At 38.5% G+C, this 27,235-nt stretch overlaps 1 protein-coding gene across 5 annotated transcripts in view; it reads left to right on the plus strand.

Moving 5' to 3' along the window:
• Positions 1 to 24,254, plus strand: part of PTBP2 (polypyrimidine tract binding protein 2) — a 116,390-nt gene extending 92,136 nt beyond the window's left edge. For 2 of the 5 annotated variants that reach the window (XM_006114126.2, XM_006114130.2), the window contains 6 exons: positions 15,843 to 15,997; positions 17,439 to 17,472; positions 17,891 to 17,983; positions 18,611 to 18,827; positions 18,931 to 19,008; positions 19,169 to 24,254. In XM_006114126.2, the coding sequence (XP_006114188.2) occupies positions 15,843 to 15,997; positions 17,439 to 17,472; positions 17,891 to 17,983; positions 18,611 to 18,827; positions 18,931 to 19,008; positions 19,169 to 19,301 (710 nt within the window). In that variant the 3' untranslated portion in view covers positions 19,302 to 24,254. The remainder of the gene's footprint in view (positions 1 to 15,842; positions 15,998 to 17,438; positions 17,473 to 17,890; positions 17,984 to 18,610; positions 18,828 to 18,930; positions 19,009 to 19,168) is intronic. The other 3 variants (XM_006114128.2, XM_006114129.2, XM_006114127.2) reach the window with 3 other exon arrangements.
• The last annotated feature ends 2,981 nt before the right edge of the window (positions 24,255 to 27,235 follow it).

Below are 27,235 nucleotides of genomic sequence, written 5' to 3' on the forward strand. Positions count from 1 at the left end.
TTTTTTAAAGTATTTGATTATAAGCAGAGTTGGAAAAACTTCATGTTACTGAGATTGCCCAACATTTCTGATTTCAGTAGCTCTGATCCAGTTCATAACTTGACCAAACTTCAGTGATTTGACCTGAAAATTTCCATGCCAGATATCTTCCTCAGACTTAATGTTTTTGAAAAATTTTGGCCAAAATTGGTTCAGACATTTCTGAGAACCAAGCTATGGGAAAATACATTTGTTAAATAATTCTGGTGACTTTTTTTTAGAAAGCTTTGTACTCTCTGTCCCCCATGCTTTTGAGCAGGGACTTCAAATTTGACAGGGGATAGTTTTTGTTTTAGGGATGTGCCTGTTGGCATCACTGTAAAAATCCACCCAAATTTGTCCAAGTTGTGAACCTTAAAAAAAAAAATCACAGTTCACACAAGGTCATATGCTTCTTAGGGTATGTCTACACTACAGCATGAATTCAAACTAACTTAAATCAAATTTGTTAATTCGAACTGAGCTAATTCGAACTAGTGCATCTAGACCTAAAAACTAGTTTGAATTAGCAGAGTTTAAAGAGAAGTTAGATAAATTCATGGAGGCTGGGTCCATGGAGTGGTATTAGCCAGGGGATAGAAATGGTGTCCCTGGCCTCTGTTTTGGAAGGCTGGAGATGGATGGCACAAGACAAATGGCTTGGTCATTGTCTTCGGTCCATCCCCTCTGGGGTAGCTGGTGTTGGCTGCTGTCGGCAGACAGGCTACTGGGCTAGATGGATCTTTGGTCCATCCCAGTACAGCCGTTCTAAGCTCAGGGTCAGGGGTCTCACTGGACCATCTTGATTTTCATGCAAACCTGCTCCTGGGTGGCCAGGCTGGCAGCTATCCTGCCCTAGACGGCCACTTTCCTGTGCCTAGTGCAGAGGTCGTGGATGAGGTCCACGATGTCCGCACTAGACCAGGCGGGCGCCCGCCTCTTGCAGCCCCGGGCAGGCTCCTGGGAGCCGCCAGCCTGGTCACGGGAAGAGGCAGAGGGCTGGGTGGCAGCGGGTGGCTGGCTCATCCCGTGCCAGATGCAGGATCTGCTGGCTGGGTGCTGGCAGGCTTGCACCTGGCACGGGCACCGTAGCCAGACCGTGCCCCTTTTGAGGGCTCCGGGGACGGGAGGGGGGCAGAAGAGTTTCCTGGTGGTGCCCAGAGTGGCCACCAGGGCAAGCTGGGGAGGGCTAGCCTCCCACTAGTTCAAATTAAGTGGCTACACAGCCCTTAATTCGAACTACTTAATTCGAACTAGGCGTTAGTCCTCGTAGAATGAGGTTTACCTAATTCGAATTAAGCGCTCCGCTAGTTCGAATTAAGTTCGAACTAGCGGTTTGTATGTGTAGCGCCTATCAAAGTTAATTCGAACTAACGTCTGTTAGTTCGAATTAACTTTGTAGTGTAGACATACCCTTAGATTTGAGCAGTTAAATAGTCTTCCTAAACTTGTCTTGCTCCAGCCTGAGGCTAAGCAGAACTTTCCCTGCAAGTGAAGTTCTGGGCTGCTGCTGGAAATTATGCAAGGTCCTGCTCTGGACCCCTGAATCATGGTAGGAAGCACGTCTCACCTGTGCTGGCAGGGTCTCCCTTCATGAGTCCCGGTAGTGTGGAGTGAGAAGTTGCCTGATTCAGTTGGCATAGAGAAAAGAACTGGATCTGTGAGGGGTGAGAGAAACATAGAATCATAGAATGAGAGAATACTAGAACTGGAAGGGACATTGAGAGGTCCTCAAGTCCAGTCTCCTGCCCTCATGGCAGAACAAAGCATCATCTAGATCATCCCTGATAGATGTCTGTCTAGTCTGTCTAGCCTGCTTTTAATATCTCCAGTTATGGAGATTCCACAACCTCCCTAAGCAGTGTTTAATGACCCTGACAGTTTCTTCTAAAGTCCAACCTAATCTCCCTTGCTGCAATTTAAACCCATTGTTTCTTGTCTTGTCATCAGAAGCAAGGAGAACAATTTTTCTCCCTCCTCCTTGTAAAATCCTTTTAGATACTTGAAAACTGCTGTTGTGTGCCCGCTCCGTCTTCTCTTTTCCAAACTAAACACCCCAGTTCTCTGTCTTCCCTCATAGCTCATTTTTTCTAGGCCTATAATAATTTTTGTTTCTCTTCTCTGGCCCTTCTCCAATTTCTCCACATCCTTCTTGACATATGGTGCCGAGAACTAGACACACATGCTTGAACTGAGGCCTCATCAGTGCAGAGTTGAGCAGAAGAATGACGTCGCATGTCTTGCTCATAATACTCCGTTAATGCACCCTGGAATGATGTTGGCTTTTTTTGCGACAGTGTCACATTGCTGACTTATATTTAGCTTGTGGTTCACTGTGACCCCGAGATCCCTTTCTGCGGTACTCCTTCCTAAACATTGGCTTTCCATTGAGTAAGTGTGAAACTGATTGTTCCTTCCTAAGTGAAGTACCTTTGCATTTGTCCTTATTAAAGTTCATCCTATTTCCTCAGACCATTTCTCCAGTTTGTCCAGATCATTTTGAATTATGGCCCTATCCTCAAAAGATAGGGGGTCATAATTCAGTGGGGGCCATAAAAGGTACTTGCAACCCCTCCTAGATTAGTATCATCTGCATACTTAATAAGCATACTCTCTATGCCGATATCTAAATCATTGATGAAGGTATTAAACAGAACTGGTCCCAAAACAGACCAGTTTTTCTTCTCAAGAACCCCATTTGTTATGCCCTTGCAGCATAACTGTGAACCGTTAATATACATGTATTTCCGTATTTGATTGATGAAAAGGTCATGTGAGATCATACCAAATGATTTACTGAAGTCTAGGTATACTGCATCCACTGCTTCCCCCTATCCACAAGACTTATTATCTTTTCAAAGAAAGCTATCAGATTGGTTTGACGTGATCTGTTCTTTACAAATGCATGCTGAATATTACCTATCACCTTATTATCTTCCAGATGTTTGCAGATGAATTCCTTAATTATTTGCTCCATTATTCTTCCCTGGCACAGAAGTTAAACTGACTGGTCTGTAGTTTCCTGGGTTGTTATTTCCCTTTTTATAAATGAGCACTATATTTGCCCTTCGTCTCCTGGAATCTGTCACTACTTCCATGACTTTTCAGAGATGATAGCTAAAGGCTCAGATACCTTCTCAATCAGCTCCTTGAGTATTCTAGGATGTATTTCATCAGGCCCTGGTGACTTGAAGACATCCAACTTTTCTAAGTAATTTTTATTTTTTTTTATTTTAACTTCTAAACCTCGACCCCATTTTTTACTAGCAATTTCTATGTTAGGCATCCTTTCACCGTCAGTCTTTTTGGTTATGACCAAAATAAAGAAATCATTGTTTCTCTCTCTTCACTGAGCAATAAGCCTACTTGGTTCTTGGTCTTCCTCTTGCTTCTAATATATTTATAGAGTGTCGTCTTGTTAGCCTTTATGCCTCCAGCTAGATTGAGCTTGTTTTGTGCCTTTGAATTTCTGATCTTGCCTCTGCATACTTGTTTGCTTATATTCATCCTTTGTAATTTGACCTAGTTTCCACTTTTTCATGAGACTCCTTTTTGGTTTTTAGATTGTGTAAGATCTCCTGGGTAAGCCAAGATGGTCTCTTGCCACACTTTCTGTCTGTCTTATGCAGTGGAATAGTTTGCTTTTGTGCCTTTTTTAATAATATCCCTTTGGAAAACTGCCAAATGTCTATAGTTGTTTTTCCTCTTAGTCTTGCTTCCTATGGGATCTTATCTACCAGCTCTCTGAGCTTACTAAAATCTGTCTTCCTGAAATTCATTGTCTTTTTTTTTCTGTTCTTCCTGGACTCGAATGAGGAGCCTGGGGTTGAAAGTAGAGAAGACTGAATTTGGACAAAGAGCCAATGGAAGGATATTGGGACTGAAAGCAGTGGGGATAAGAAATTTGAGTGGCTTGCGGGATGGGGAGGGCGAGAGGAAAGAGATTAGATTAGGAGAGGCAGGGAGCAGGGAATGACTGGGGAAGGAGACTGAGAACAACGAGTAGAGGGTTGAAGTGGGGGAACGGGAGTGACTGGGTGGGGATACTGGGACAGATTGGAAGGACGACACAAGGACTTTCAGGGCAACAAGATTGGGGCTAGGATCAAAATCTTGATGGGTAAGACTGGGACTGGCTAGGTGAGGCGAATGAGACTAGGATAAGGAATCTGAGTAGCGAAGGGACAAGATTAGGATAAGGCCAGACGAGGGAGGATTGTGCAGAAAACTTCTCACTGCCGGGAACGGGCAGAAAGCCATGTTCACTAGTGCAGAACTTGTAATGGAACCCAAGACTCCTGAATCTCACCATTCCCTGCTGTTAGCAAATATATGTGATTACCCTCTAGTAAAGTGTGTGTCTTGTTCCCCTCTATCATATAGTGGAGGACAGCCTACTACTGCGAATTATTATTTTTTGCTCAAGAAGCAATGGTCTGTTTGGCTTTTGTTTATAATCCATTTAGGTATCCTGTGATGGAATTTCTGAATTTTCAGTTTGCTTTTTTGAAAATGAGGAAATTATGCACAAAATGTTGCTAAAAGAACATTACTACGGTTACAAAATCTACAGACTAGGAAATTCAGAATTAAGGTTGTGCAACCTTAATTTGTGTCTCTTATATACATGCACATGATACTGTGGTATTTAATTACATGAACGCATACCATTTTTTCTACAGAGCTTCTGTCTTATTTTGTGTACAGGATGGACCTGTTCTAGGAAAAAATCAGCGTTATGTGGTAAAGCAGATTGTCTGTCTGTACAAACTATGCCACAGTTCTTGCAGAAATTAGAAGGTGTTTAATCAATGAGGTGGGGATTGAAGGAACAAAGGATGAGTCTTATGCTTAAGGCAGTTGAATGCTGCCCTAGAGAACTGGTTTATTTTCCTTTTCCTGACACTGATTTCTTACGTGAGCTGAGCAAGTTGCTTAATCCTTTCTTTTCACAGGTGGTCAGTTATTGTGTTTCTCTCGTTTTTTGGTTGACTGACTCGAGATACCAAAGTCTGATTTGTGTAGGTCCTGAGCACTGATACCTGTAGCTAAAGTCACTGGGAGCTGTAGTGTTAAAATATAAAGTAAGTTCTCTGAAAAAGTCAGATTCTGGGAATTTCAAATTGGGCAATCAAAATTAGTGACTATTTCTGTTCCCCATAGGAAATATGGTTATAATAATTCTTCATCCTACAGGCTGTAATGAAAATAAATGTGAAGCACTTGGATATGATAGTAATGAGCACCATAGAAAAGCCCCCAAAAATCTGATAATACCATCTTTAATAAGCATACAGTGAATATCGATAAAATGAAGACACTGGTATTTCGAGATAAGGAAATAGGAAGGAAGATCAATGTAAATGGAATCGAACTAGAGAACATAGGGAAGTCCACGTATTTGTGGAGTAACATGACGTATGATCTAGACTGTAAGAAGGAAATATCAACTAGAATAGCGAAAGCAAGAGCGCGTTTGAAGGCGATGGATAAGATCTGGAAAAGTAAAGCATTTAGCTTAGGAACAAAGCTCAGCATCTTGAAAACGTGTTTGTTAAGCAGCATGTTGTACAGATGTGAGACATGGGTAATAATGAAAGATTCGAAGAGAAGAATACTGGCGTTTGAGAGGAGGAGTTATAGAAAATCCTGAGAATAAAATGGATGCAGAAGGTCACCAGTGAGGAATTTTATAGGAAGATGCAGCCAAAAGAGAACCTACTGCAGCAGTTTAAACAACAGAAGTTACAACTATTCAGGCATAACTGCAGAATGAACAAAGAGCGAAAAGTTAAGACCTTGGTATTCGGCATAATGGATGGTCCGAATAGGAGAGGCAAACCCCACAGAGAATGGGTAGTTGATCTAGTAGATTGGTGCAGAGGTAGTCTACGGAAACTAAGCCACTCTGCACTGGACAGGGAAAAATGGAAGGAAATAGTGAGGGAGGCATTGGACACCAATGGGCATTGAGCCCATAGTTGTTGATGATGATGAAAGAATGCATGCAGCACATAATCTACAATGATGAGAAAACAAAATATCAAGACTACTCTTTGTGAGGCATTGATATAGTTACAGAAAGGACTAAGTGAATATGAATTAGATACCCTTTAGTTCATGCCAGCAGGTTCAACACTGGATAGTTACAATGAAACACGTTAGAGTTCTCTACAGTTCACACCCCCTGTAGGCTGGATTGCAGCACTTCTAAAAGATAAATCTTATTAGAATAGGATAGAAATTGTTCAATAACAAAATTATTTAACATAAAAATGGCAAAACTGCATCAGAATGGTCCATCTAGCTTCTGACAATAGCTCATGCAGGCTCTTCAGAGGGACTGAACAGGATAGGTAACCATAAAATGATCCATCCCAATAATTTTTCCATTTTAGTTCAATAGGAAACATTTAAAAGAAACTAGATAGATGATAAATTCCCTTTACCGTCATCTGTTTTTTTAAATATGGAGATTTATATAAATGTTCCCACACAAAACATTATTTTTATTGGACAGATCATTGGATTGGCACACAGGACCCTTGAATTCAGCTCCTTGAGTATATTTTACATTATATGGAAAAAAAACCCATACAGAGAAAATCCTCTATCCTAGGAAGACCACTAGCTGTTTTCTGATATGAAAGCAATTATTTCTGATCAACATCAATGTATTCTGTATTCCAAGATACAGACTAGAGTTAATGTTTATTATATATAGTAATGTAAGTGTAAAGTAGTGTAGTGATGTTGTAATTATCTCCACACAAGTATTGCAAACCCAGGATATTCAGTTAAGGTTAAAATTAAAAGAAATTAAGACACAGAAACATGTGTCGTCATACAAGCAACCTTAACTTCACCCTGTAATGATGCTGTCAATAATCACGCTGTTATAATTAATGCATAATATATTTTGTGATCTCATATTAGATTAAACTGATTTTTAAAGACCTTATTTTTTTCATTATTAGTATTACTACAAGGCTGATTTCCCTAACTCATTTTCATACTTTAACATTTTGGGGTTTATTTTAAAGGTACACTTAACTCTAAATATCTTGTGTTTGTAATGCTTGTTTCAGGGTAATCTGAACATCCAAGAAATGTTTTCAGCCATTAAGTTACTGATATGTACTCTCAATCTTCACTGTAGTTTAACATAGTTCAGATTTGAGAATTTCCTTTATATGTAATTAAAAGTTCATGTATGAACACTGAACAAGAATCCAGAATCAACTCTTAGGGCCATTATCTCCTAACACTCAAACTCCATATTTTGCTTCTGTATTCACATACCACTTTGTCCTCACTATTGTCCTTCACATTTTTGTATTCACATCCACCCAGGGTTCCCTTCCTAACCTTCTTGTCAAATCAATATGGTGCATTGTATAGTTATTGAAAATAATTTTTATTTTTGCCATGATTCTGCATAACTTGGTTTCTTTATCAAGGACTAAAAGATAATGTTCTGCAGGGAATTCTACAAAGAACTGTCTGGATAGAGTGCCATTGTCTTTCACTGAATCAATGTGGCTTCATTTCCATTGTTCCCAGTAGGAGTTATTGGCCTTTTTGAAAGACTGTACTGTTAGCCTCACTTCATTGAGAATAATAACAGATAGCAACTATTTTGAAAGAGGCCATTTTTGTGTGATTTGCTGATATAGAATAACAGTATCTTCATCCTTTCCCCAATAAATCCTCTCCCCTCACAAAAAATGTTGTCAGAGATAGTCAGTTTTACATTTGGATGATGTACAGTACTTTGTTACTGAGATTGTTAGTGACTTCAAAAGAAAGTATTAACTCTTATTTACTTAAATTCCTTCTGTATTAACATACTAAGTGCTGTGATTTTGAGGTTTGACTGTATTGTACACATAGTTTAATTTTATAGTGGAAGTTTTAGTGGATGTGACAGCGCTGAAAAATAAAATCTTTTGTTTATCCAAGAAAGAACGCTCAAACAATTCTATGCTTTGGAAGTGATGCAGTGCTAGCTCCACATTACCCCTGCCTCAACTCTGAGGAGCAAATAAATGTGAAAAGATAATTTCACTGTGTATCCATTCTAGCCATAGCACTTCTGGTTAGGGATGTGAAAAGTTAACTAGTTACCTGGCAGCTGAGACTACCCCAGGTTGGAGAAACCCCCTGCCCAGGATCCCACTTAATCGGTTAATCAGTTAAGCCTAAAGTTTAACCAGTTAATTGATTAAACAGGATTTTACATCCCTTCTTCTGATGAGACTGCTAAAAATGATTTGATTGTGATTGCTTACTTTATTTGAAAAAAATGTCCATCAGGGAATAGGTAAGCAGTTGTCAGACCATCAGGCTAGATTTGAACCAGGGTAAAAGGGTGGATTTGTTTTGTTATCAGTCCTCCCACCCCCACCCCCCATCAGCCAGACTCTTAATTCAGTCTTAACTAAATATTTATTTCCATTGCTCCTTTAGTCAGTTGCTGTCTCTTGTGCCAGTTTTAAATGAAACCAAAATAAGGTGTTTCTTTTATTGTTTTGATCTAAATAATTAATATGGACACATTTCAGGCATTTCATTCTCTGTTTATAGAGATTATTAAAAGATAGTCACCTTTTTAAAAAGAATTTGCTTGCTTTTATTTGGAGTCTTCTATAGATTGATTCATTTATCCTGCTCCCTCTTTGAGTTGTAATTCCATTTTATTCCCCAGAAACCTAGATCATTTTAGATTGAAAAAGAATTAATCATTAGTGGCTATGATGTGCTGTGTATACCCCCGAGACACATGGTTTAATTGTTTCTATCTGAGGGGTTCTAAACTCTGTAATACAAGGTTTGCTATAAGGTGCATGTGTGAGGGCACAAGACATAAGAATGTGGATCTTTAGAGGATATAACCTTTGGAGAACTTCTACTTCAGGTCCTGGTAAGCTATTCCTTTATATTCTGTTTTACCATACTTAAAACGTTATAAAATGCAGTGATCTGTTGTTTTTAATATAATTGTACACAGTAGCCCCATCAGGATCAAACCTATATATTTATAGTTGGCTAAAGTTTAAAACCAGAAAAGATAACTGTAGCTACCTGTTATTATATATGTCATAAATTGCATGCCTGAGCATACAGTGTGTATAGAAATACATTTTGGTGTTTTAAAGGTTTTCTAGCATACATTTAGGAATGGGTACATGAATGGCAAAACGATAAGGTGAGTTGTTCAGTTCATCCCAGAAGAAAACCGATAAAACCTGATCACAGTATCATGTACACCATTGTGTATAGCACAGGAGATACAGAAATAATAATTTAGGACTGTTTTAAAAATATTAGACAGACTGTTTTTTTTATTTCACCTGTAAAATATTAGTTAATATATGTCTATAAAGGTCACAGAAGAAAGCATAAAAACCCTCTAAAAATAGCCTAAAGTAACTTTTCTGTGCCTAATAATATTACTCTTTCAGGGCCTTTGAAAATTACAAGTGAGTGTAAAGTCTCATTGGGAAGTTCTACTTTCCAGTGTTAGAAAGCTGCTGTTTCTAGCTTTTACAGGTTGAACCTCTCTAATTCAGCTCTCTCTGGTCCAGCAACATGTATGGTCAGGCATGATATTAGTTAGCCAGACATACACTTATTGTGGGTGTGGTCAAATTTCCCACGGTCCCATAAAGTTTGTTTATAGCCACCAGTCCTGTCTCTCAGTGTTCTATGCTCTTATTTAGTTCTAATATACCCCTAAAAGTCTTCTAAGAGCCCAGTGAGTAATGGTTGTGTCGGTAATGCTGCTAGACAATTTTGACCTTCCATAGTTAGAGGCAAATTTCTTGGTTTGGAACTGGTCTGGTCCCAAGGGTGCCAGACTAGACAGGTTCAACCTCTACAGTGATTTGTGAGTATCATGGCATTTTCTTAGATTAAAAAATGCCCTAATTTTAAACTGTACCAGGCTTTTGCCACTTCACACAGAAAGAGTTGTGCAGTAGGCACATAGTATTATGCCCCTTTGTCTTGTGAATCTTTATTGAATTTTTACTGTGCAGCTAATGTGTGAATATGTGACCTTGTTTAACTATACTTCCTGAGCGTACCGAAAACAGACATGAAAATGGGTATGTATAATATTAATCTATTTCTGTATTTTTCATGTTTGACTTAAGTTCTTTCAAAATATGTTTCTTGGGGGACAAGTTTTATACATTGTTTTGTTTCCTCTTATCTACATCACAGAAATCTGAAACATTAATATAATTCAAAAGTCAACTAAAATTATCAAGTAGAGCAAATTTACCATTTTTATGGCGATCACAAAAATGAAGCAACTCACAATATAGGAAATGATGAAAAACATTAAGAAAAAAATTACATATTTTAAGCCCATATTTGTTCTCCTCCTTGTTTGCTCCAGGCTATATTAAAATATCAGATTATCTTGGCCTGAAATTAGTTGTACAGTAGAGTACACATTTACATGAATACATGTATTTTGCTCTCTAAACATTAATGTGTATCTATTGTAGTTTGTCACTTATGAAGAAGGGGATTGGAGAAGGAATATCTCAGAGGATCCCATGATAATGTAAACATGTAACTTGCAAAAAAAAAAAAAAAAAAAGTACTTTCCCCACCCGTAAGTCATTGCTTTATCCCTGGCCTCTAATACTAGGGATGTTAAAATTTAACTGATTAAATGGTTAGCCAGTAAGCATTAGTTTATTGGTTAACCTGGCCTTTGAAATTCCTGGCTACTGCCAGGAACCCATGGGTCTAGTTGCACCAGTGGGAGCCTGCGGGTCCAGCAGCATTCAAGAGGATTGAATTGTGTAACCAATCAAAATTCAATCAATTACACAGTGGGCAGTAGGTTTTTTAAAAATTTTATATCCCTAGACGTTCATAGAGAAATTACTTCATTTTTCATTAACAAATTATCTTTCCTGAAAATTCACCCATCTTATTCAACTGCTGATCCTAGCAATCAGTATTTTGAACATGAATAGTAACATTTTATATTTTTAAAAAAATTTCTGGAATTACACTAATTTAAAAATTGATTGATAGTTGTTTATTTGTTTTAAATATTGCTGTACACTCAAAATGACAATTTTTGAAGGGACAGAAAGTAGGAATGTTAGATACAGTATATTTTGGTAATCATGTAGCTGCAACAAATTTTTGTGGTTACATGGTTACTAAAATACTCCCTATGGGCAGGACCAGCAGCCAGTGGACTCCTGGCTCCCGACTCTACTTCTGGGGGACCCCTCTTCTACTCCATGCTGCTGCCTCTGTATCAGAGGCAACAGTCTGGGTGACAGGCGGAACCAGTTTAAAAATCAGCTCCCCAGACAAACCGACTCCCGCCTGCTGCCCCGCACTGCTGCCTCTGTGTCTGTATCAGAGGCAGCTGTGCAGGAGAGGGTGGGGTTGGTGGCTCTGTGGAGCTGCTGCCTAGGGAGAATCTAGAACACATTTTCTCATCCTGCAAACAAAGAAACATTTTTTTCTGTGTGCCCTACAAACTTCTATGAATGTTATATTCTTTCTGGCTTATATCTTTGAGGGTTAAGAGGTTTATTCTTGGGATATGTGAAAAATCAGAAGTGTTTGAATAGTTTTAAATAGTTTGGATATATTTTAATTTTGTACCTCTTTGTAGCCTGGTACTGTTGCTCTAATACAAAACCTTATGTCTGTGCATTTATTCTGTGATGTAACTGCAGAACATAGCTAGTTAATGGTTAATCTGTTAATTGCTGAATGTCTCTCTGGCCTTTACTATTCAGAACATTCAGGACACAACTTTAGTAATGACTTTTGGAAAACTTTGGCACATCATTTTTACTTCCAACTTATCGTCTTTTAGCGAATATAATCCGCGGGTTATATTCGTTTTTACAAACCCCGCACCCTCCCCCTGCACCCTTACCTCCTGCTGGCTATACCCATGCACAGGGTATATAGGGTTTTTTTTAACTCAATGGAAGAGGATCCCCTCCCCCCTTCCCTTTCACTACCTTTGCTGGGCTGGGGTTAGGCTCCCAGCCCGTGACTGAACAACGCAGGGAAACTTACAAGGTGCGCAGCAGCCGGGAACGCTGTGGAGCTGGGGCAGAGGTATCCCCAGCAGAGGCGTAAGGCGGGAGGCTCCCAGCCTGAGCTGACAAAGGGAAGGAGCCCGGAGCAAGTTGCTCGGCGGCCAGCAGCAGCGGCAGGAGTCTGCAGGTGGCCACGGCTCACAGGAGCGGGGCCGGGGCATGGTGCTTTTTGCTCATTGCTCCTGCGCGAGTCAGCCAGGCACCCTTCCCTGCCTGTAGGTGCCGCATGCTGGATCTACTGCACGCTCACTTGTTGCTCCCGGGCCAGCGCCTGCTCTGCCGCCCCAAACCATGCCGCGGCCCGAGAGCAACAAGCGAGCGCGCAGTGGATCTGGTGTGCAGTGGCGGTGGCTGCAGGCAGGAAAGGACACCCGGCTGGATCGCACAGGAGCACCAAGCACCATGCCCCAGCCCTGCTCCTGTGAGCCGTGGCCACCTGCAGACTCCCACCGCCGCTGCTGGCCGCCGAGCAGTTTGCTCTGGGCTCCTTCCCTTTGTCAGCCCAGGCTGGGAGCCTCCTGCCTTGTGCCTCTGCTGGGGATACCTGTGCCCCAGCTCTAGAGCGTTCCCGGCTGCTGCGCCCCTTGTAAGTTTCCCCACGTTGTTGGGTCATAGACTGGGAGCCTAACCCACTGCACCGTCAATATACCCCTGCACTCTAAATATACCCCGGCACAGTCTTGTATACCCCGTGGGTTATACTCGTGCGCGGGGTATATAAGATTTTTTTTTACTGAAATAGCAAAAACCGCGGGGTCTATTTGGGTGCGGGGTATATTCGCTAAAATATAATATGTTTCTCTTATTTATTAATAAATATGTATGTAGCAATACAGATTTGCATGTAGGTTAACAGTGGAAAAGATAGTGAAAAATGAGTTTTGAGGAACATAGGAATTGCCATGCTGAAGCATCAGTGCTCTGAATAATCCTGTATCCCTTCTCTGATAGTGACTAGTACTACATTTCAGTGGAAGATATAGACAACTCTCATGGACAGTTACACAATATTGTGCCTGTGGGGGAAGGTTTTTTTGTACTCGCCAGGTAGTTAGGAATTGGCTTATGTCATGAAGCTTATTGGTCCATGTGCACATATTTAGCCTCTGTAATATAAGTTGATGATCTTGTAATCCATAACAATGTCTAATCCCTTGTTGAATACCACTAACGTCACGAATGTTTTATTTTTTATCACAATGTACACTGTCTTTAAACATGTTGCCCTTTAATTTTATTAGATATCCACTTACTGTTTTCTTGAGTCACAGGAGGGGCTAAATAGGATTGCCCAATTAACCTTCTCAGTAGCATTCATTATTTTGCATTCTTGTGTCATGATCACTATAGACTAGTACTTTTAAAAACTTTTCCATTTTTAAAAATTCTTTCAGGTCATTAATTTTAACTGCCCTACTTTCAACCCCTCTGTATTTGTTTTGACATGGAATTACCTGAACTGAACATGTTTTCTAAGGGAAACAATAGCTTTGATTTATGTAATGCCATTAAAGTATTTTCAGTATTAACTGCTATCCCTCAAATTTTTGGTGTTGTCTTTACTGTTACTACAAAGAGTTACTGGCCATTCCGTTCTCTCACAATAAATTAATATTATATGCTTAGGAGTCCTTTTGTCCAACATAGTAAAGTCTTAATGTGTTAATTATTTATCTGCCATAAATTCTCCCCTGTACAAAGAAACATGATTAATGAAGTGAAGCATGGAAATTTTACCAACTTTGTGCAAAATAAAATTATGTAACCAAACTCACACCTCTCAATTTTATTTCCTACTGTAATATCTATTTTAGGAGTATTGGGAATATTTTATTTATTATTGTCAAGTACAGTTATAATTAATGCTCAGCATTTACTTACTGTCTGAGACCAGAGAATTCTTATGTCTTTCCTTTATTTTTATTTTTAAACAAAATGAACTCTTGATGAGAAGAAAGGAGAAATACTTTCTCATCTGCAAAACGAAGAGTTCTATTTAGATGGGTTACTGAGCTCAATTGGTCAAGGTTACATGGTCCTTAAATTTTCAGTTGGTATCCTCATCTAGGATTCTGAAGACCACATAGTAATAGTGAAATCTGCAAGGTCTACTCCAGTAGTGGAAAATAGCATGTAATAAAATAAAATTATAAATAATTGGAACAATTATGATTTGTTTGCTACTCTTATCATTTTATTTGTTGGCAATTAAATAAAATGTATTTCTACAAATAAAATTAGCATGTCTAATTTACCTGTAAAACGTAATGTAGACATAGCATAGTGACACAGCTTCACAAGAAGGTAGGAAAGGAACCTATCCAAGGGGGAAGGTACGCTCTCTACCCACCCAAGGGATGGGAAACCCATCTTGAATTAATGCTATCCCTATATAATTCCTTAGCTGCTTTGGAAGGGAAGAGCTGAAATGCAGTTGGCCAATGGCAGCAAGATTCCTGAATGAACTTTGTTAGAAGACAAAAGGCTAGGGAAGATTACCTTTATGGAACTTTCTCCCTTAAAGTTCCTGTGTCTTCAGGTCTGGAACTCTTCCCCCCCCCCCCCCCCACACACACACACACACTGAGCCTAATACTTTAGGAAATATGTAGGCTATTCTGTTTATCCTGCTCTGAAAGATTGTAATCCAGCCTAACACATCAAACTGAAGTGAAGAAAGAAACTAACAACAAAGGGTATAAAGGAGGTATAATGGTGAAGACAATTTGTATTAATATTTAGTTCCACTGATTTGACTGGAGTATTCAGGGAACAAGATGAATTAAATGTCAAAAAGTTTTTTTCAGGTCTTTTTGATAAAACCAGATACTGTAGATAAGCAGTGGGCACCCTGGACTAGTAAGTGAGCCACATGAATGGCCCCCCTCTTTCATCTCAGTGGGCTGCAAGATTGTCATAATCAAGACGATTTCCCAATACGGGCTAGTTTTGCTAACTTCACTTGCATAACTGGAATTTACAGCGTGTGTGCCAACTGAAGTGTAGCAGAACTTTGATTAGATGCAAAGGGAGTGCACAAAGTGCAATCAGCATGCACCTCACTTCACATTCCCTCGTTTTACATGCATGGCACTTTAGTAATACCAATAGAAAATAAAACTATGTGGATGGAAACTAGCAGAATCTGGCAACCCTGCATGTGGGCAACAGTAAACAGAATATCCCATGGACAGTGTTTCCTCTAAGCTGTGGGGCAGCACAGCTTCACAGGTGATTAATTAGCCCCGCCCAGCCAGTCAGCTCTGTGCAGGGAGTCCTGAGCCTCTGACTAGGCTCTGATTAATCACCTGTAAAGCTGTGCTGCATCACAGCTTAGAGGGAACACTGCTCACGGGTCACATGTGGAATCTTGAAGGACTGTCGCCCTCGGGTTCCAGGTTGCCCATCACTGCTGTAGATAACATTAGGGAGGATTTTTGCTTGAATCTGGGGCCGGGAGAGACAGTACATGTGGTTCGTAAGAATAACATTTGATTGTCAACAAAATGAAGAGGAGCATTATAAAAAGTGTTTTGAAGCAAGAAAAATAGGGAGAACCCTGATTTTGCTCCTGATATTTATTCCTGATCCATTTTACTAAGCATGGGAAAATACAAATAGTGGAAAGAACTGTTTTGTAATGTAATCTATACAGTATTTGTACCTCTAATTTAGATATTTTAAACGACTTGTGTGTGTTTCGTAAAATATGCTTTATTTTAAAATTAGGGCTTCCTGTTGCAGCTGTTCCTGGAGCGCTGAGTCCTTTGGCTATTCCAAATGCTGCTGCTGCAGCTGCTGCTGCTGCTGCTGGCCGAGTGGGTATGCCTGGAGTCTCAGCTGGTGGCAATACAGTCCTCCTCGTTAGCAATTTAAATGAAGAGGTCAGTGTAACCATTAACTCTTTTTTTCCCCCCTTATTTTGTAACCACACTTCATCTGTGAATGTTTTCATTTTTTTGCACTGGCCCCTCTTTTCACTGGCATACTTTCATTTTAAAGTTATTTTCAAGTCTTAAGTTAATTTTGAAACTGTAAACTTCATTTTTTTTATTATACATTTGTTTTCCTAGGTAGCTAGCAACTTAAAATATCCATTGATATTTGGCTACCTATTTTTCCTAAGAAAAATATGGTAAATATTGCATGTTTGGCTTTCAATTTGTAATTTAAATATGTTCACAAAAACAGCAAAGAGTATTCTGATTTGTAGATTATATTTTATGTAAAGTAGAATTGTGTTTTTCTTTTCTAATTATTTGCTGCTTCATTTCATGCTTACATGTCACTGCATTTTTAAAATCTTAATTTATGTGAACTACTCTAACACCTTTTTCTTTGAAGGTTCTTCCAAAGATCTTGACGAGGCACTCTTCCAGTCTCTCTTAGTAATTTTTTTCTTTGCAGTTATTATTCATTTGTCTTCAAAAACATTTTTCACCTTAATACTGTTATCTTTCTTGTTAACTCTAAAATCTAAGGGGTTGTTTCATTTAGTTTTACATTTTTACTGTCTTGTACCTTTTTTATTGCTGTGGAAGCTGGTATGAAATGTGGGAGGTTTGATGTATCGTTTGTCCTAGTTGGAATATTTGTTTCATTTTTAACTGGCCTCTGTTAATGTGATTCATTAAGCTTATTTATCATTTGTTACTATTTTCTCATCAACAGTCTTGCATGTTAAAATGTTTGGATCAGAGTGCCATTTTGAAGGATTTTTGCCTGCATTTCATACCCAGCCATGCTTATGCAGTTGAAGTTCAGAGTTAAAAATTTCTATTGCATGCTTTTTTTTCATGTTGAGATGAAATGCTGTAATTTATTCTTTGATATGGATGTACTTTACCCATATTTGTCTTGGGTGACTACATTTTACTCAGTTTTTTTCTTGTACAGTACATAAACCAACCATTTTCTGACCAAATTCCTGCATTTCCTATGTACTGACCTATATTTTATTTTTTTTGTTCCCCACTTCCTTTTTTTCTTCTGCATTGCTGTTTCCCTTCCCCATTTCATCCTTCTCCCTTTGTGTTCTCCTTCCCTTTCCTTGTCTTCCCCAAATTCCCATGCCCTCCCCGTTTTATCCTTTATTTTCCTTGTCCACTTTCCCTGTCTTCAATCCCTATGTTCATGCTTCTGTGCTTGAACAAAATGTGTTCCTCGGACCAACTTGCCCCAATTAACCGCCTTGAACCATGATCCATGACCACCTCACCATTCTGCGGGAACCACCCTTCGTTATGGATGATCTGTTCATCTCCGCTCTTCCTCGACTCTTCTCTCTTCTTGTCTTACGCTGCTTGCTCTTCTCTCCTTCTAAAGATGGTTACGCCCCAAAGTCTGTTTACCCTCTTCGGTATGTTATTGTTAGCACTATACTTTTATTATTGATTTAATTTTTGTTTCACCTTAATTCTTATTTGTAGCTAGCACTTTTGGCTTAAAGTTGAATAGTAAATCTTTTGCTATTTTTCTTTTGCTGTTTAAAAACTCTCCATAGACACAAGATTTTCTTTTAATGCATGCTAATATATTTTGCATGGTCTTTAATTTAATATCATTCACATAGCTTTTGAGGGTTTATCGAAATTTATTCTTTTCAAAATTCACTATTCAGAATCTTGATCTTCTTTATTCATTTGTTTGGATGTTGAGATTGAATGGGTGATCTTGTTGATGTTTGAGTGTTTCATTGATGTGTCAAAATGTGCTGTTTAGTTTATTAGACTTAAAATTAATTTTTCTTTTGGATTACCTCTCTGACTCTAAAAAAGGTGTTTATGGGGATGTGCAGCGTGTGAAGATTTTATACAATAAGAAAGACAGTGCTCTTATACAGATGGCAGATGGGAACCAATCACAGCTGGGTAAGATAGCTTTTGTTTGTGCCTCATTTAAATATAGAACTTAAGTATTTGAAATGATGTTGTGGAAATGCAAATGAACATGTTCATATTTGTTAGTCAACTCTTATTCTACATTTTCTCTGATCCTAAACAGTCTATCAGACAGAAAAGCATAATACATCAATTTGATTTGCATTCCGAATAGCATGTATTACGTGCTGCTTTGTGAACAGAGTAATAGTGTTGTTGCAGGAGAAAGAGGTGTTAATTGGTTTTTTAACTAAGCATTTAACGCTATGGCTAACAGTCTTCTACTACACTGGCCATAGCACGTTAGCGGACACAAAAATATCACAGAGAATAGAAGTTTGGTCATTAAGAGTACCTAGTGGTGCCATGGAGATCTTTTTCACCTGAAATAAGTTATTGGACAAATGAAATGAACAGGACAAAAAATAGGGTTGTATTTGCATGTTTACTTAAAATATGGCTAATCATAGCACTGCAGTTTTGAAGACTTTACAGATTAATTTTGAAATGGAATTATTTTTTTATTTTGCTGTGTTGACTGAAATCAGTGATTTAATAAAATATCCTTGCAGGGTTTTTGAAATGTAGCACTGAATTTAATAAACTTGTCTTTTTCAGCCATGAGTCACCTTAACGGACAAAAAATGTATGGGAAGATTATTCGGGTTACACTTTCCAAGCATCAGACAGTACAGCTACCTCGAGAAGGACTTGATGACCAAGGGCTAACTAAAGACTTTGGTAATTCACCTTTGCATCGCTTCAAGAAACCTGGCTCAAAAAATTTTCAGAATATATTCCCCCCCTCTGCAACTCTTCACCTGTCTAATATTCCGTAAGTATTGTATGACAGTAAGCCAGTGGGATTCACAATCCATAAAATACTAGATCCACTAAAAATTAATCCTTATATTTGTGTTATTTTTATATTTTTCTAGACCATCAGTAGCAGAAGATGATCTGCGCACATTGTTTGCTAACACTGGAGGCACTGTGAAAGCATTTAAATTTTTTCAGTAAGCAGGTTTTCCTTGAATCCTTATGTTTTTAACAAAAGATTGACTTCATATGGTTTAGCAACGTGTCTTGAATAAATGCTCTTCTGGAAAGGGGGGAGAGGTTTTTAGGCCCTTATTTAGTATTGGTTGTGTTCCTAATGTTGTTGTTTTGTTTCAGAAGAGATCACAAGATGGCACTTCTTCAGATGTCAACAGTAGAAGAAGCTATTCAGGCTTTGATTGATCTGCATAATTACAATCTGGGAGAAAATCACCACCTGAGAGTTTCTTTCTCAAAATCAACAATTTAAATGGGAGATGAAAAAATGAAGGTGTATCGCATTGTTAAGTGTCGTCACCTATTGACTGTTCAGGAGAGTGGGGACCAGAGTTTGACTTCTGTCTTTCATGCTGTTATCATTCCTTGGTTGTTAAACAAAAAACATTCATAAGAAAAAAAAAAAAAAAAAAAAGCAGTGATATTAACTGTTGGGTTTTCATCTGTTTAGAGAAACATTTTGTTTAAAAGGGTTTCAAGTTAATCCCACGTTTTTCAAGTTAGTTGACATACGTGCCTTAAAAAGGAAAACTAGTGTTGCTAAAATTGCATTTGCTAGTAAAATGAATTTGGTTGTCTGGGGCACAGTGTTACATGAGAATTAAAATATACTTAGGCAGGGGTGTATAAAAAGGTTAAGGTTTTTGTTTCTCCTGCTTGGAACTTATTTTTATAACTTACTGGGTTGTCATGTATCTTTCCTTTAAGTCAGATAAGAGGTATTACTTTGAAAGATAAAAACACAACATATTTGATTTCTGCTACTTGAATTTTTTTTTTTTTTTTTTTTTTTTTTTTTTTTTTTTTGTAAATGGCCTTCTGTATTTTATTATTCTGGTCTAGATTCAGTTATGAATGTAGGCATTAGAAAAAATTAACAAGGCACAGAATATTAATTTCTTAAAGGGAAAAAAATTAATGATTCATGTGATTTTTGAGGCCTATGTGGAAAGCATTGTGGAATCTTAACCTTTTTGTACACACTCTTGTGGGACGTATCATATAAATGTCAGCACTAAGTAATGTCTTGTTTGTGGTTGAATATTTTTCGTAGATGTTTTTGAAGTTGACATGACTTATGTGCATTTAAATATATATTGCCATCTTTAGTTTGTAATTAAGATTTGGAATATGGTTGTGGATTTCTGAGCATGTGCAGACTGGTCTAGCTAGTTCAGGAACTGGTGCATGTATTTTTCAAAGATGAAGAAAGTGTACTGCGAACACTTGCAGGAAGGTTAATTTTGTGGCAGTTTTTTTTAAAACTGACAACCAGGTGGGACCAAAGTTTATGTGCCTTTAGTCTTAATTTACCTTGCATTGTAATATTCAGTTTTAATAAATCTCTTCAAAATATTTTGTATTTAGAAATCGATCTGACTTTAATATAAACATGGCTCAGAATCTACAGATCAAATTCATTTGAAAACAGTTCTGCCAGTCTGAACTGTTTAATCTGATTCTGTTTAAATGACCAATACTTTTTGAAATTGATGTACTTAGTTTCAAGAGTCATAGATTCTGTTATCTATGTAGAAAAAGGTCATGTATATTTTCTATTAGTTACGTTTTTACATCTTTAGAAATGTAAAATTCAGTATAGTTTGAAAGCGGCACAATTAAAAATTAATTTTCTAACAAAGTTGGGAGGTTTGACAGTCGTTTAATTTCATTTTGTGTGTACTCTGCTTACCTCTGTAGCATGCTCAATAAACACTTCTGTAGCTCTGTATTCACCTTTTCTGTCTTTCTCTGCTGCCTTTTCTCTCTTCTCTTCTTTGTTTTCCACTCCCCACTGTGCTTCTGAACCATGTTTATTCTCTGCCAGGGTGGGAAAAGAATAATCACAGTAATAATTTTACAATTGTATGGCTTTATACCATAAGTAAATCTGATGCTGTGAAAATACATCAGCTCCTTATATTTAGAAAGACAATAACTGCTTTGGAGGAGTACATGTATATTACACATTTCCCACCCTGTTATAATCTACTGCTTTAAAGACAACTTTTATTGTGGTTTGTTAGTGCTCTCTTTCTCTCTCTTTTCTGTTTTTAAGTAGATTTATGCACTAATAGATCTCTCAGATTTGCCATGCTCTCGCTGCAATTTCATCTTCCATCTTTTGTGTCTGCTAAAGATTTTCTACTAATCATAAAAATATTCTTGTGGGTTAAAGAACAAAATAAAAATAACCCCAAAGTAACCAAATTACTAAAGTAAATATTAGAATAGTGGACCATATTCTAGATATTGGGTTTTTTCACCTGTTCTGTAAAACATTTAATTCTTTTGACAAGTTGGAGTTTGTACACACTATTTTAAATTGATTTTCCTCTGCATAATAAGTTTGTTAATTTTTCTAGTTTTAAAAATAGCTACATCCACTCCCAGTTAAAGAATAGCTGTATAATTCTAAAGTTCTGTATTGGTAAAAGTTTTCAAGGTTGACAACATTTTTTGTCACTTCACCAATACAGATACTGTAGGTTTATTAATGTGAGATTACTTTGTGTCTGTTCTTTTGGTTGACTATATAATCAATACATATCTCTGTTAAATACAGTATTTAACAGTTAAGATATCCTAGAGAGGTTGCATTGGTCTGCACTGTATTAAATGAAAATGCATTGGATTGAAACCTATTCTGTCACGAACACACCCTAACTACCATTCTGAAGTTATGCTTTGAATATTGCAGTAGTAGTCACCCAGACTGAGCTACAGATAAAATCACTTCAACTGTATCTGAAGATTTGGAAACCAATTTAAAGCTTTGTATATTACAAAGTCTCAATTGCAAGCCTGTTGTGGACTAAAAACCCTTCACTAGTAACAGCATGATGTCCCCTATATTTTTAAAGGCAGAATTTTAATAAATTAGTTTTTGATATCATCCAGAACTAATAGGTAATGAGACCAAATTTTAATTCTAAATGCATGTTAAAATATGCTCAGTTGTATCTGATGAGAAATATGAATTGAAAGTTAGCATTCCTAGTATTCAGCTCTTGCTGAACTACTTTTACTTTGAATCATCTGTATCAGATCGCTATACAGTGAAAGCTGTGTATAACATAGAAATAACTTTACAACATGTGCATCTGGTTGGATGTTAACAAATTTAGGAGTGTTTGGGGGGTTTTTTTTTTGTTTAACTGAACATTGCCAAACTATTATTCTAAGAATAGGTAGTTATAATTATTTTCTCAGGTTAAGTTCTGTTATAAAAACTCAAGCAGAAAACAATGTATATTGAATTCAATTGTTATAAAACCATTAACACTCAATATGAGGCTGTTTATATATTTTAAATTAAAAAAGGTCTTACAACTGCCATAAAGGTGTCGTCTATAAACTTAATGAAGAAAATCACTGTTCCATTTTTTACTAATTTGAATTCTCTAATAATAGATGACAGACAATTGCAAGTTTATTAGTTATAGAAATACATTATGATTAATATTTCTGTAATTAGGAAGATTATAAGGATCAAAACAGTTCCTCTTCACTGCACTATGCAAAAAAAAGTGTAAAGAGTGAAAAGTATGTTTAGATAATGTGTAGATTAAATTTTGTAATTTCTGGAAGAACTACTGGAACACTGAGCTGACATCTTTCTTACATTATTATGAAGTTAGCTGTCCAGCTTTATTCATGAATAGGTCAGTAAGATTTGCTGATGCATCTTTTGTTGATAATTTGAAAAAAATCAGCATTCATATGTGAAGATGTAAATTATACTAAACATATAAAGATATTTTAATAACTTTGTAGACGGTATAAAAATGCAGTATCCACACAAGTTACCTTATTTGAACTTTACCTTTCTGTAGGCATTTTTGATATTTTAAAATACAAAGATCTTGCTTTTACAATATCAGCTTTAAGATCACTGTATTATGTTTTTCATCCAAAAAATATTTTAGCTAGTTCAAGAACCTTTCCATGTAGATTAGTTTTGTAAATCTCCATCCAAATTTGTGCTGCTATAGAAATTTCTAAGATTAAAAATTCTAATCTTAAGATTTTACTGTTTGGCTATATACATTACAGTATTAACATTGCAAAGCAGCAGTAGTTTAAGAACTAAAGAAAACACTCTCTTGTTCTTATTTTGAATGAACTATATAGGCAGAACTTTCTTTAAACAGTGGGGATCTAAAAGTGACATCTCAAACTGAAGGACAGATCTGTGAGAAGTGGTCACAAATATATAGCCAACCATTTGAAAAAGATACTCTAGATCAGTGGTTCCCAACTGCCAGTCCACGGACCGGTGCTGGCAGCAGGAGGAGTCCAGCCAAGAGAAATCTCCCTCCCTGCTTCCTCTTTCCCCGTTCCCCATGCCTGCTTGGGGAGGGAGGAAGCGCATGTTCCACCAATGGCTGCTCTCCTTGCCCGTGTGGCCAATTTTGCCGGTGGCTGAGACAGCAGCAGGAGGGTACCTCCCCTTACCTCCCCCCTCAGTAATGATGGCCAGCCAGGTCTCCACACTCCCCCCTTCAACCAATGGGGATTCAAGACATGCTTGGGGAGGGGGCATGAAGAAGAAGGGAGCAGGCATGCCAACAGCCACTCCACCTGCATGCATGTCAGTAACAGCCATGCTCCCTAGAGGGGGAAGCCTCACTCTGGGGAGTGCGGAGGTGGGGTGGGGACAAAAGGGTGTTGAGTGGGCTCACGGGGTAAGAGGGTGTTCGCATGGTCTATAAAGGTCAAAGGGCATGGGTCATAGGCGTCAAAGGGTGTTAGGCACTGGGGAGCAAGGCTGGGTTGGGGCTTGGTGGACAGGCAATGAATATGCAAATAAAATGTTTCCAGTCTGCCAAAAGTTTGTGAATGGTTTTGCCGGACTGTGGCATAAAAAGGGTTGGGAACCACTCTCTAGATCATCATTTCAAACAGTTGCTACATATGCAGGCCAAAATGGTGAATCTTTTTTAATTAGAGGCATGTGAATAGTCTCAATAAAAGAACTCTCTCCCTTAATTTTGCCTTACCTTTCAGGGCTTTTGTCCAACCTCTCTCTATTTTTATATAGGTACTAGGAAAGAGGTCATTGAACCATCTGATTTGACTGAAAATGAAACAGCTTAAATTTTCACCTTAGCACTCTCATAACCTTCACATTCATGTTGAAATAAAGCAGCCTTGCTCAATTTCATGTGAGTTTTTTAATCCTTTTTTGTCCATCACATAGAGATTATTTTGGTTTCATTCCTAAATTATTCTGAGCACGTCAATGGACTGCTGGTCTATTCCTGCCATGACTGTTTTTTCCTGTGCCAAGAAGCGACTAGTCGAATTCTCTCCTTCCCGTCTTCCACCACCGCCGCCCCTCCCGTGCTTGTTGCCTCTTATCAGAGAGAAGCAGCAATGGGGGATACCAGGAGCCAGCTTAAAAGCTGGTTCCCAACAGTACCACCTCTGCGAGGGGGAGGGGAGGCAGAGGCACAGTGGGAAATGATGTGAATGGGGACTGAAGCAGTCTCTGCTCATGCCTCTTCTGCTGCGATTCTGTTTTTGAAATGTGCAAGTTACCAAGTGGGGCTCTTGTACATTTCAAAAGCAGAAGCCCTGCAGAAATTGTTGGGCTTCCTTTTGAAATGTACAAGAGCGCACTGGGGCTCTAGTATGTTTCAAAGGCTCAGGCACTGCAGGGAGGGCAGGGCCAGCAGTGGAGTCCCCAGCTGGTCCTGCACTTCCTGCAGGGCTTCCTTTCAAAATGCACAAGAGCCCCACAGGGGCTCTTGTGCATTTCACAGGCTGAGGTGCCGCAGAGAGCATGAGGCCAGCAGTGGAGTCCCCTGCTGCCCCACTCTCCCTGTGGGGCTTCCACTTTTGAACTGTAGCAAGAGCCCAGGAGATGAGCTTTTTTGAGAGGAGGCTGCCACATCTGTATGCAGTATTCAAGATGTGAGTACCATGTTTTTATATAGATACAATGACTCCAAGATCTCTCTTGAGCAGTTCTAGCTAAATTAGTCCCCATCATATTGTATATATAGTTAGGATTATTTTTTTGAATGTGCATTACTTTCTGCTTACCAACCGTAAATTTCATTTGCCATTTTGTTGCCCAGTCACTTCGTTTTGTGAGATCTTCTTAAAGCTCTTCACAGTCTGCTTTGGTCTTAACTATCTTGAGCAGTTTAATATCATCTGCAAATTTTGCCACCTTGCTGTTTACCCCTTTCTTCAGATCATTCAATAGGTTGAATAGGGTTGGTCCCATTACAGAGCCCACTAGTTACTTCTCTCTCTTCTGGAAACTTACCATTTATCCCTGCCCTTTATTTCCTGCCTTTTAACCAGTCATCATTCCATGAGAGGACCTTCCCTCTTATCCCTCGTATGCATTAACAGGTGTGTTGTGAGCAAGACACGAGAAATCATTCTTCCGCTCTACTCTGCGCTGGTTAGGCCTCAGTTGGAGTATTGCATCCAGTTCTGGGCACCGCATTTCAAGAAAGATGTGGAGAAATTGGAGAGTGTCCAGAGAAGAGCAACAAGAATGATTAAAGGTCTAGAGAACATGAGCTATGAAGGAAGGCTGAAAGAATTGAGTTTGTTTAGTTTCGAAAAGAGAAGATTGAGGGGGGACATGATTTTCAGGTATCTAAAAGGGTGTCATGAGGAGGAGGGAGAAAACTTGTTCATCTTGGCCTCTGAGGATAGAACAAGAAGCAATGGGCTTAAACTGCAGCAAAGGAGGTTTAGGTTGGACTTTAGGAAAATGTTTCTAACTGTCAGGGTGGTCAAACACTGGAATAAATTGCCCAGGGAGGTTCTGGAATCTCCATCTCTGGAGATATTTAAGAATAGGTTAGATAATTGTCTATCAGGGATGGTCTAGTCAGTACTTGGTCCTGCCATGAGGGCAGAGAACTGGACTCAATGACCTCTCAAGGTCCCTTCCAGTCCTAGTATTCCATGATTCTATCCCATGACAACTTACTTTACATAAGAGCCTTTGGTGAGGGACCTTGTCAGAGGCTTTCTGGAAATCAAAGTACACTGTATCTGCTGGATCCCTCTTGTCCAGATGTTTGTTGACCCCCATCAAAGAACTGTAGTAGATTAGTTAGGCATGATTTCCCTTTTAAAAAAAACATGTTGACTTTTCATATTAAACTATCCTAATTTTTGATCTTATACTACATTTTATAAGGAGCAGCTGATGGAGATGAGAGTGAAAAACACCAAATCTGGCATTCTTCAGCCTTCACTGTCACCTGTTTCACATCCGTATAACAGAGCTGATAGAACTATGGTTCTACAAATCTGCTGCTTCAAAGAAAGCTTTATGTCAAAACTACCACAGAGGCCTCTGAACAGCCTGAAACATGACAGCATTACTTCTTAATATCCACATCTTTTGAGCATCATCCAGTAATGTTTATGATGCTACCCACATACTTAGCAGCTGACATCTTCATGGTATCCTCTTCTGACAAGTTTATATTTAGCTGGTTGTAATTTGGAGCTGGGAGCAGTTAGATGATAGTGGCTATGGACTTGTGGAGGCGGGGGGTTGTTTTTTAATAACCAGATCAAAGTGTACTTCTTGCGTAATCACGGGGCTATCAACTGCAGCAATTCATCAGATTGAGCCAACAAGGTAATGTCATCAACGTATACAAGATCTGAGAGCAGAATCATGTTTAGTATTTTGCTCCGACAACTGCCACCTCAAGTTTATCCATATGTCGGGTACTGATATTGAACAATAATGGTGACAGAACACTTGCCAAACTACTGTGGATATAGGAAACAATGGCATGCACGTATCATTGCAGAGCTTTTCTATTAATGACATCATTTTCCCAGGGATGCTGAAATACCTCATCTGATCTCACCAACTTATTTGATATACTGAAGCAAAAGGCTGACAAAAACTTTAAGAACTGCACCTGGCTTATTAACCTCAGCCATCTTCTCAAAAAGTTGTCTCAATGTCAAGATTTGCTTGACTGAAACAACCATTATTGGTTTGAGATATTAACACAGCTGTAAAGACTTCCTCTGGGACTGATAGTAGTGTAATGTAGTTGCTACAGTCAACCTTTAATCACCTTTTTCAACAGATGCAAAATAACCCCCTTCTTCCTGTAATGGATGTATGCCAAATGATCTAGAAGGTCTTCTGTCGCCATGGAACAAAATGCACACTTGTTTTCAGCA

This window comes from Pelodiscus sinensis, chromosome 9 (assembly GCF_049634645.1).
Source record: "Pelodiscus sinensis isolate JC-2024 chromosome 9, ASM4963464v1, whole genome shotgun sequence".
Lineage (NCBI taxonomy): Eukaryota > Metazoa > Chordata > Testudines > Trionychidae > Pelodiscus > Pelodiscus sinensis.